Genomic DNA, 11,833 nt, shown 5'->3' on the forward strand with positions numbered 1-11,833 from the left:
TATACATACAATTTAACAATGAATACGAGGATGACCTTTTTCAAACATCAAATATGGGCTAACAGCACAGATAACAGATAATAAAAAATAAAAAAAAAACAACGTTAAACTTCACAGATCGTATATGTTGCACGATCACAGTCATGGTATAATTTGAGGTTTTAAATATTCTTGGTCTACTTGAATGATATAACAAATATGGGGACATTGATTATTTAAACAAAAACAAACAAAAAAGATCCTGGCTATAGAGGTTCCACCAGATGTTGTAAATGCTTTAATCCTTTGAAAATTGTGAAACAGACAGACACCAGTGGCTAGAAGCTCCATGTGCATGCAGCATGAAAAAAATATTATTATAACGTCGTTATAACGATATGGTCTGTACGTAAAAATATGACATCATTGTAACAATATGGAAACTTGACCAAACGTATTGCTCGCTGCTGTGTTGCCTGCTGAATGCATATCTCAGTGGTTAAATGTAGCCTAGAACTAGCTCCACCCTCGATTATTCAGAGTGCTTTCGTCTGCGGACTAGTCCTGTTACGAGCCTTTAGCATCTGGAATAGGACTTTCTCCGTTGTACCTTTTCGTGAAGAAAAAGAAGACATTGTTCTTTGACTTTCACTCATGCGATTAGACTACAGAGAATACAAGCGCATTTATAACTTGAAATTTATGTTCGGACGACATTCTACAGCCCAATTGCAAAGGACTAAAACAAAAAAAAGAGTTTGGTGCTGAATACAAAGTGATACGGTGGTCCGATGGCTCGCTCGCATGACTAATTAATAGTCTATCAAGACTAGGTCGCGCGCTCCCCTGTTTTTTGTGTTATAAACTATGGCGTTTAGGGCAAGAGCCTTGTACGACTTTAGTTCGGAAAATCTAGGAGAGATATCGATTACTGAGAACGAAGTTGTTACTTTATACAGCGAACAAGACATAGAGGGATGGCTAGAGGGAACAAACAGCAGAGGGGATATTGGTCTTTTTCCAGCCTCATACGTGGAGATTCTCAGAAATGAATCATCTGACATCTCGTCCAACAATAATGGCATGTCGGCGGATCAAGGTCAACCCGACTCCCCATCAAGTGGATATGATTCATCATACCATTCCCAGTCCTACTCTCGTGCTGAGAACATTAAAGATCCGACCCACTCCGCTTATCCTGTGCAAACTCCCCAGCGCCATGGTTACCAGACCAGTCAAGGTAGTGATGATGACTGGGATGATGACTGGGATGACAGCTCTACTGTGGCGGCTGAGCCTGGAACTAAACATGACAATGATGGAACTAGTTCCACAGCATACACGGTGACTACTTCGTTGCCTGGGAGACGTGACAGTGCCCAAGCCAAAAGTTCAGCAACAATAGGTAAAAACCTCAACAGGTTCTCAACCTTTGTGAAATCTGGCGGAGAGGCTTTTGTATTGGGCGAGGCGGCTGCCTTTGTCAAAGATGGGGACAAGATCTGTGTTGTCATGGGGCAGTATGGGCCAGAGTGGCAGGAAGACCCATACCCGTTTGCCTGCTCCATTGATGACCCCACCAAACAGACAAAATTCAAAGGCATGAAGAGTTACATGTCATACAGACTGACTCCCTCTCATACCCAGAGCCAGGTGAATAGAAGATACAAGCACTTTGACTGGCTCTACGCTCGACTTGTGGAACGCTTCCCTGTCATCTCAGTCCCCCATCTGCCTGAGAAACAGGCCACTGGGCGCTTTGAACAGGACTTTGTCTCCAAACGCAGAAAAGGTTTGATATGGTGGATGAACCACATGACGAGCCACCCTGTCCTGGCTAGATGTGACGTCTTCCAGCACTTCCTCACCTGCCCCAGCACAGACGAGAAGACGTGGAAGATGGGCAAGAGAAAGGCAGAGAAGGATGAGTTGACTGGCGCTAACTTCTTCCTGACCATCTCCACCCCCGTTGTTCCACTGGACCTACAAGATGTAGAGAACAAGGTCGATGGGTTTAAAGCCTTCACCAAGAAGATGGATGACAACTGCCTAGTGGTGAACGCCACCATCAACGAGTTCGCCCGGAAGCAGATCACCGGATTTAAGAAAGAGTATCAGAAAGTGGGTCAGTCTTTCAAACTGTTGGGCCAAGCCTTTGAGATGGACCAGCAGTCCTATTCTGTAGGACTGAACCGTGCCATAGCATTCACAGGAGAGGCCTACGAGGCTATAGGAGACTACTTTGCTGAGCAGCCCAGACAGGATTTGGACCCCATATCGGATCTGCTGGACCTGTACAAGGGACATCTGGCCAACTATCCTGATATCATCCATGTTCAGAAAGGTACAGTATGATTATGTCACAGCTGTCTCTGCTCTAGAAATAGAGTCCATAGAATGGTCAAAGACCCTCTAAACGTTGCAATTTGGCTGCACTCTCATAGGCATTCTATTTCTAAAGGTCATGTTATGTTGATGATGAACAAAAACACATTTTGCCTTGGCTTTCCTGGATATCCCTCGCAGCAAAATGTTTTGTGTTTTGAACATTACTTCAGATCATGTAACATGACACACACATGTTTTGACTTTTGTGCTCCCTGGCAAAAGTTTGCTTTCACAGTTTTCTCTGTTGAGTAATGCTGAAGAATATGGCCTTGAGGCATGACATTTCATTCTCTGTCCTGAAAGAGAGATTTGAGAGTTTTGTCTCACACCCAATGAAGAGAGTGAGATCAGAGGTTTGGACTCTGCTGAAGGAGCCTATAATCACAGCTCAGGCATAGTCTTCAAGGAAACGTGGTTACCAACAGAACTCTTTAGTTCTCATTTTACTAACGGATGCAACGTTCTCTTATTTGTCACTTTGTAATAGATTTATTAAATAGTAGGCACATACATATGGGGTGCCGTTTTGTAACATGCTATGTAGTCCAAGTTCAGTTGTGACATTGAAGGTTATGTTAGCCTACATCGGCATAGAATTAGAAGGAGGAGATTCCGGGGCCTCTTGTCCAGCGTTTCCCTGGGAATATTGGAATGCGGAATAGCCTCAGGATTAAATGATTTTCCTCTCCAAGGGTGGGGATCTGGGGAGCTGCTGCACAATATTGCCTGGACACATTTCTTCCCACTGGCACCGGTGCAGAAGTTCAGCTTATTGGTGCTGTGGCTCTGTGATTGCATGCAAGTGCCGAAAATAGCAAAGTCCAAGTTAATTTAATATCCTTAGTATATTTATTCATCCAAGTGTGTGTGTGTATATATGTGTGTGTGTGTGTGTGTGTGTGTGTGTGTGTGTGTGTGTGTGTGTGTGTGTGTGTGTGTGTGTGTGTGTGTGTGCGCGTCTGCAGGTGTGTGTGTGCGCACACGTGTGTGTGTGTCTGCAGGTGTGTGTGTGTGTGTGTGTGCGCGCGCGCGTGTGTGTGTGTGTGTGTGTGTGTGTGTGTGTGTGTGTGTGTGTGTGTGTGTGTGTGTGTGTGTGTGTGTGTGTGTGTGTTGATTTATATTTCCCAGATAAGGCCTGGAGTCTAATGGCTGTAGATAAGGGTATTCACTAAAGGAGCGGAAAAGTCTTTAGTGAAATCTTCCACTTGCACATTCAGAGCTCAAGTACACTATATATACAAAGTATGTGAACACCCCTTCAAATTAGTGGATTCAGCTATTTCAGCCACACCCATTGCTGACAGGTGTATAAAATCGAGCACACGGCCATGCAATCTCCAGAGAAAAACATTGGCAGTAGAATGGCCGGGGTAGGTCGTCATTGTAAGTAAGAATTTTGTTCTTAACTGACTTGCCTAGTTAAATAAAGGTTACTTTCCAACAAGTCAGTTCATTAAATTTCTTCCCTGCTAGAGCTGCCCCGGTCATCTGTAAGTGCTGTTATTGTGAAGTGGCAACATCTAGGAGCAATAACGGCTCAGCCGCAAAGTGATAGGCCACACAAGCTCACAGAACGGGACCGCCGAGTGCTGAAGTGCGTAAAAATTGTCTGTCCTCGGTTCAAACTCACTATTGAGTTCCAAACTGCCTCTGGAAGCAACGTCAGCACAATAGCTGTTCTTCGGGAGCTTCATGAAATGGGTTTCCATGGCCGAGCAGCCACACACAAGCCTAAGATCACCATGCGCAATGCCAAGCGTTGGGTGGAATGGTGTAAAGCTCGCCACCATTGAACTCTGGAACAGTGGAAACGCGTTCTCTGGAGTGATGAATCACGCTTCACTATCTGGCAGTCCGACAGACGAATCTGGGTTTGGCGGATGCCAGGAGAATGCTACCTGCCCGAATGCATAGTGCCAACTGTAAAGTTTGGTGGAGGAGGAATAATGGTCTGGGGCTGTTTTTCATGGTTCGGGCTAGGGCCCTTAGTTCCAGTGAAGGGAAATCTTAACGCTACAGCATACAATGACATTCTAGACCATTCTGTGCTTCCACCTTAATGGTAAAAATTTGGGGAAGGCCCTGAAAATGCCCTGTGCACAAAGCAAGGTCCAGAACAGAAATGGTTTGTCGAGATTGGTGTGGAAGAACTTGACTGGCCTGCACAGAGCCCTGACCTCAACCCCATCGAAAACCTTTGGGATGAATTGGAACAGGGACTGCGAGCCAGGCCTAATTGCCCAACATCAGTGCCGACCTTACTAATGCTCTTGTGGCTGAATGGAAGCAAATCCCCACAACAATGTTCAAACATCTAGTGGAAAGTCTTCCCAGAAGAGTGGAGGCTGTTATAGCAGCAAAGGGGGGACCAACTCCATATTAATGCCCATGATTTTGAAATGAGATGTTCGACGAGCAGGTGTCCATATACTTTTGGTCATGTAGTGTATGTCTCCTTCACAGCAACAATTTAATTGTTCATATCTCATTACAACTATTGCTGTTCTTAGCTATTCACTTCTAAATAGGTTGTTCAGTGTTTGTGGCCGTTGATAACCATTTAGCCACAGTACTCCACAGTGTAATCAGCTGTAAACCAGACAGACTGCTTTGAATTAGACGATTCTAATTATGTGTGAGTGGCACCACGGAGCATTGGCTTTAGTCTACTACTATATGGACAGAGAGCAGAGGGAATGAAACCAATGGTCAACTCTTCTTTCTGAGACATGATTCAACCAGAGTTTGCTTGACTAAATATAGCCTTTTTCCTTTTCACCATTAAAAGGAATACCTTTGATACCCTTCTCTCTAACCCTTTCCCCACTCATCTTTTCCCCGTTCCATCTCCTTCTTTCTCTCCTCCACCTATCTCCCCAGGTGCCCTTACCAAAGTGAAGGAGTGCCAGAAACAGGAAGGGGAGGGATCAACCATCAACGAGCGTTGTAACATCATTTCCTGCGCCACACTGGCTGAGATCCAGCACTTTCACCGTACACGCGTACGTGACTTCAAGAGCCAGATGCAACACCACCTCCAGCAGCAAATCATCTTCTTCCAGAAGATCACTGGGAAGCTAGAAGAGGCACTGCAGAAGTACGACGAGGATATCATATAAGGCCCTGGAGAGATGAGCATGGATACAGAGGGATGAAGAGAGGAGGAGGGGGGACTAAGGGAGAGAGAGGAGGGTGGATACAGAGGGATGAAGAGAGGAGGAGGGGGGACTAAGGGAGAGAGAGGAGGGTGGATACAGAGGGATGAAGAGAGGAGGAGGGGGGACTAAGGGAGAGAGAGGAGGGTGGATACAGAGGGATGAAGAGAGGAGGAGGGGGGGCTAAGGGAGAGAGAGGAGGGTGGATACAGAGGGATGAAGAGAGGAGGAGGGGGGGCTAAGGGAGAGAGAGGAGGGTGGATACAGAGGGATGAAGAGAGGAGGGGGGCTAAGGGAGAGAGAGGAGGGTGGATACAGAGGGATAAAGAGAGGAGGGGGGACTAAGAGAAAGAGGAGGGTGGATACAGAGGGATGAAGAGAGGAGGGGGGACTAAGAGAGAGAGGATGGTGGATACAGAGGGATGAAGAGAGGAGGGGGGACTAAGAGAGAGAGGAGGGTGGATACAGAGGGATGAAGAGAGGAGGAGGGGGGACTAAGGGAGAGAGAGGAGGGTGGATACAGAGGGATGAAGAGAGGAGGAGGGGGGGCTAAGGGAGAGAGAGGAGGGTGGATACAGAGGGATGAAAAGAGGAGGAGGGGGGACTAAGGGAGAGAGAGGAGGGTGGATACAGAGGGATAAAGAGAGGAGGGGGGCTAAGAGAGAGAGGAGAGTGGATACAGAGGGATGAAGAGAGGAGGGGGGGACTAAGAGAGAGAGAGGAGGGTGGATATAGAGGGATGAAGAGAGGATGGGGGGCTAAGGGAGAGAGAGAAGGGTGGATACATAGGGATGAAGAGAGGAGAGTGGATACAGAGGGATGAAGAGAGGAGGGGGGACTAAGGGAGAGAGAGGAGGGTGGATACAGAGGGATAAAGAAAGGAGGGGGGGACTAAGGGAGAGAGAGGAGGGTGGATACAGAAGGATAAAGAGGGGGGACTAAGAGAGAGGAGGGGTGGGCTAAGAGAGAGAGAGGAGGGTGGATACAGAGGGATTAAGAGAGGAGGGGGGGCTAAGAGAGAGAGGAGGGTGGATACAGAGGGATTAAGAGAGGAGGGGGGGCTAAGAGAGAGAGGAGGGTGGGTACAGGGGGATGAAGAGAGGAGGGGGGACTAAGAGAGAGAGAGGAGGGTGGATACAGAGTGAGGAGGAGTTGAGGGAGAGAGAGATTATGAGAACATGGGGTAGGACCATAGGGAGTGTGCTGGTCTTGGCACTGTGCAGTTCTGCAGTGTTCCCTATTTCATAATCTGGACACTGGAGCACTGGTTTGGCAAAAAGATCGAGGGACACATTTTGACCTCCCTATCTCAGAGAAGTATTCCCCATTTAAACGGAATATGTTTTATGGTGCGGACTAAAGTAACTGGTCCGTAATTACAATGTAGTTGGTTATGTGTTGTTTTTCCTTGACAAGATTATTCATCCATTCTACAGTTGGAAGTGAGCGGATCTATGCAGGTACTGCACTGACGGATATGAAATAGGAGTGAGAATTATTCCTTCATTGACAGAGAGGGTTGTTGTCTGCAAAACTTGATAACGTAGTCTAGCGTGACAGGATATGTTAAATCATCACTTATACAATTAGTGTCACTTCAAAAATATGTAGAATGATTTCAGTAAGGAAACTGTTTAGAATCGCAAATATATCTGTGAAAACATGTTTAACCTGTTGCATTGAATCCCCCTCAATTGCCTTTTCCTCTGAACAAATATAACATGATTTCAGTCTCATGGCAAATATGAATGACATGTCCCTTTGTGTGTGTGTGTGTGCATGTGTATCAATGTCTGTACGTGTGTGTTATCATAGAGAGGGCAACCAAGGGGGGATTGGTATCCTGTTGTAGTGTCTGGACCTCGTTATGTGAAACCTCCTGGAGAGATCTGTGCCAGGGACAAGCTTTAAGATTCTAGAACCCTGGGGGAGAACAGAACACTTGATTTTTCATTCCTTCTTATTGTTCTCAATAGGGGGAGAGATCGGCCAAAATAATACTGAAAATGATGTCTCTGTGGGAATCCCTGATGTCGAAGGACATTGTTGAAAATAAATCTCTCTTCCTACAGTTGTACTGTATGTGTAATATCAGGATTCAAGGACCATTGTTGGTGTTATGTGAGAACTGAAGGACCATTGTTGGTGTTATATGAGCGTTGAAGGACCATTGTTGGTGTTATATGAGAATTGAATGACCATTGTTGGTGTTATATGAGAATTGAAGGACCATTGTTGGTGTTATATGAGAACTGAAGGACCATTGTTGGTGTTATATGAGCGTTGAAGGACCATTGTTGGTGTTATATGAGGTTTGAAGGACCATTGTTGGTGTTATATGAGCGTTGAAGGACCATTGTTGGTGTTATATGAGAATTGAAGGACCATTGTTGGTGTTATATGAGAACTGAAGGACCATTGTTGGTGTTATGTGAGGTTTGAAGGACCATTGTTGGTGTTATATGAGGGTTGAAGGACCATTGTTGGTGTTATATGAGCGTTGAAGGACCATTGTTGGTGTTATATGAGGGTTGAAGGACCGTTGTTGGTGTTATATGAGCGTTGAAGGACCATTGTTGGTGTTATATGAGAATTGAAGGACCATTGTTGGTGTTATATGAGAATTGAAGGACCATTGTTGGTGTTATATGAGGGTTGAAAGACCATTGTTGGTGTTATATGAGGGTTGAAGGACCATTGTTGGTGTTATATGAGGTTTGAAGGACCATTGTTGGTGTTATATGAGAATTGAAGGACCATTGTTGGTGTTATATGAGCGTTGAAGGACCATTGTTGGTGTTATATGAGAATTGAAGGACCATTGTTGGTGTTATATGAGCGTTGAAGGACCATTGTTGGTGTTATATGAGAATTGAAGGACCGTTGTTGGTGTTATATGAGCGTTGAAGGACCATTGTTGGTGTTATATGAGAATTGAAGGACCATTGTTGGTGTTATATGAGAATTGAAGGACCATTGTTGGTGTTATATGAGGGTTGAAGGACCATTGTTGGTGTTATATGAGGGTTGAAGGACCATTGTTGGTGTTATATGAGCGTTGAAGGACCATTGTTGGTGTTATATGAGAATTGAAGGACCATTGTTGGTGTTATATGAGCGGAGGACCGGGGTGGCTGAAGGACCATTGTTGGTGTTAAATGAGATTTGAAACCATTGTTGGTGTTATATGAGCGTTGAAGGACCATTGTTGGTGTTATATGAGCGTTGAAGGACCATTGTTGGTGTTATATGAGCGTTGAAGGACCATTGTTGGTGTTATATGAGCGTTGAAGGACCATTGTTGGTGTTATATGAGCGTTGAAGGACCATTGTTGGTGTTATATGAGGGTTGAAGGACCATTGTTGGTGTTATATGAGCGTTGAAGGACCAGTGTTGGTGTTATATGAGAATTGAAGGACCGTTGTTGGTGTCATATGAGCGTTGAAGGACCATTGTTGGTGTTATATGAGAATTGAAGGACCATTGTTGGTGTTATATGAGCATTGAAGGACCATTGTTGGTGTTATATGAGCGTTGAAGGACCATTGTTGGTGTTATATGAGCGTTGAAGGACCATTGTTGGTGTTATATGAGCATTGAAGGACCATTGTTGGTGTTATATGTGCGTTGAAGGACCATTGTTGGTGTTATATGAGGTTTGAAGGACCATTGTTGGTGTTATATGAGCGTTGAAGGACCATTGTTGGTGTTATATGAGCGTTGAAGGACCATTGTTGGTGTTATATGAGAATTGAAAGACCAGTGTTGGTGTTATATGAGAACTGAAGGACCATTGTTGGTGTTATATGAGCGTTGAAGGACCATTGTTGGTGTTATATGAGGTTTGAAGGACCATTGTTGGTGTTATATGAGAATTGAAAGACCAGTGTTGGTGTTATATGAGCGTTGAAGGACCATTGTTGGTGTTATATGAGCGTTGAAGGACCATTGTTGGTGTTATATGAGGTTTGAAGGACCATTGTTGGTGTCCTCCCAAAACGCAGTTGTAATTAAGTTATGTAAGTTATTTGACCAGGTTGACTGGGGTACTGCTAGATGACTTAGCACGCATCACCCTGAACAGACTAATATATGTAGAAGGGACTTTTATTCATCACATGACTCAAGGAACAGTGTATAGTCCTATATACACTGAGTATACCAAAGGTTAGGCACACCTCCCTAATATTGAGTTGGCTCACCCATGTCTTAATAATCACAGGAGGTGCACATTATAATTTTGATGTTAAAGGATAACAGTGATCCAGAGCCTATTCAAGTTTGTCCACACGGAAGTTCACATTCACAAACATTATCTCGGTTAAGTTAGTGAGGATAAGCAGCAGCCAAACAGCCTTTAGTCAGACACTCTTAGCCAGAGCAAAGTTCAAAGCACAGCACGACTTAGTTGATTCCTTTATTACTTATTCCATAGAATTAGGAATTAGAATACTAGAATGGAAATGAACCTTCTTATGATGGTCCAAAGGTCAGCCATGTTGTTCAGGGAGTTGGTCACCCATAGGTTTGCCAATGCTGTGATAAGATATTGCGTGAAACAGTGAATGTGAACAATTTACCTGTGCTGTATGTGTGCTAGACAGTTTTAGAGGAATGTTTAAAAAAAAATTCAAGGCTACAGAAATCGCACCTCCATTTCCTGGTTGCAAAAAATTCTAATAGTTTGCCTAATTTCAGATTATGTGACAAAACAAGCACGTATATAGTAGAGAATCATTGTACCATCTAAACTGCTGTGAAATATAAACATATTATATTTTCAGCTGTTTGAAGCTGGTGTACAAAACTGAAAGTAAAAGATGCAAAAAGATAATTTAAGAACGGGAAGCATAGAAATAGCACACATAGAACATATCTACTTAGACTTGCTTTCAATGAGAATGACTGAACTATAACTACAATTTCTAAGTGAATTTGGTCGGATCACCCAAATAGTTAGATATTGCAGCTTTAATTAACTGCCAATATGCCAACATTCCATTCAATCAATGCCGTCAATCCACAACCAGACACTGGCTGATATCAGTAGATGATAGGACTTAAACAAGTTGTAAATGCAACAAGTACTGATATTGTATCATATAATAACACTCACAGCTTTCCTGGAAAACAACATCTGAGATATTTATGGCCTGTTTACATACATAAGGCTATTTATCCTGAAAATTGGTATAAAACCCAAATAAACTGTATTTATAATTATATGACAATATTTTAGGTCGATTATAATTCCATTATACAATTTCTGATACTGTGCATTATATGCCTTACTTCTATTTTCCTGCATAAGTAAAAGCAGGAAATGCATCACATAAGCCTCTACTGCCATTCATTCTAATTCGACTGCTTTTGGATTTCTCCCTGACCACAATGGCTGCCATTTTCCCCCCATTATGGAACTGTTAGGGTTTATGACATAGCCCCTCTAGTAATTTAATAGGATATCTATTACTCATTTCTACACAGACTGGCCTTTGCATGTTTGAGATCGACTACATAGCAGTGGGCTGTGCAATGCACCAGAACTTCACAACTCCTGTAAGGGTGTTTCTGAATGTGTATTTCAGAATGCCATAGCAGTCTTCTGAACTGTGCAGCCAAACTGCAAAGGAGGGTCAAAGACACTGTCTCTCATCATACAGGAGGAGGGATTTCTGCTACCATCTCACCCCTGTCTAATTATTATTGAGAGCTGAAATTGGCGTTTATGTGATGTTCACAGACCCCTAAATCTAGACCGTTTGCAGTGACACCTTTTTTAAGTTACTGTTCCTGTTCACAAAGAACCACAACTCCATTCATCTCTAGAGGCCATTTTATTTCCACTGGCTGGGGCTCTGGTGCAGTCTCTCTCTGTGGAAACAGTCAACTTGTTGGAACTTGATTTGAGTAATATTTCTAACTGTCAATAATGATGACCGATATCTTTTCTTTAAGTAATAGGAAGTATATTGTTTGTGGAATGTTAGTGTTGAATCTGAAGATGTCTTGTTCAGCTGCGTTCACTTTAAGTGAAATCTTACCCTCCCCCTTGTGTGTAACTCACTCTGCCCCAGTCCAGCCCACACGGGCCTCTGAAGTCTGGTGGAAAAGTGGAGAGATGAATGGAAGGATATAAAGAAACAAAAGCTGTACTCTAGTCTTTATGGCAACTGAAAAGGTCAGTCCAGACCAACATAGGCTACTCATTTAAGACGATTTATAGTCTGCAATACTGAGCTGGCACAAGTCACTTTCCTGTGTAGGCCTACAGTGCATTAGCTATAAACTCAAGAGTTCTTAAAAAAAA

General features: G+C 43.7%; 1 protein-coding gene across 1 annotated transcript; it reads left to right on the forward strand.

The window, feature by feature from the left end:
- Positions 1-503: 503 nt before the first annotated feature.
- Positions 504-5,746, forward strand: LOC106568395 (sorting nexin-18). The gene is made up of 2 exons (XM_014138703.3): positions 504-2,323; positions 5,248-5,746. Exons 1-2 carry the CDS (start codon positions 847-849, stop codon positions 5,484-5,486), a joined length of 1,716 nt encoding a protein of 571 aa, XP_013994178.1. The 5' UTR covers positions 504-846; the 3' UTR covers positions 5,487-5,746.
- The last annotated feature ends 6,087 nt before the right edge of the window (positions 5,747-11,833 follow it).

Source organism: Salmo salar, chromosome 13 (genome assembly GCF_965601325.2).
Source record: "Salmo salar chromosome 13, fSalSal1, whole genome shotgun sequence".
In the NCBI taxonomy this organism is placed as follows: domain Eukaryota; kingdom Metazoa; phylum Chordata; class Actinopteri; order Salmoniformes; family Salmonidae; genus Salmo; species Salmo salar.

What these genes read in the sequence shown, in the direction of transcription:
- LOC106568395 (XM_014138703.3), top strand. Translation starts at nt 847, where the DNA reads ATGGCGTTTAGGGCAAGAGCCTTGTACGACTTTAGTTCGGAAAATCTA. An exon ending in TATCATCCATGTTCAGAAAG is followed by an intron (nt 2,324 to 5,247) that starts GTACAGTATGAT and finishes CTATCTCCCCAG; the next exon opens with GTGCCCTTACCAAAGTGAAG.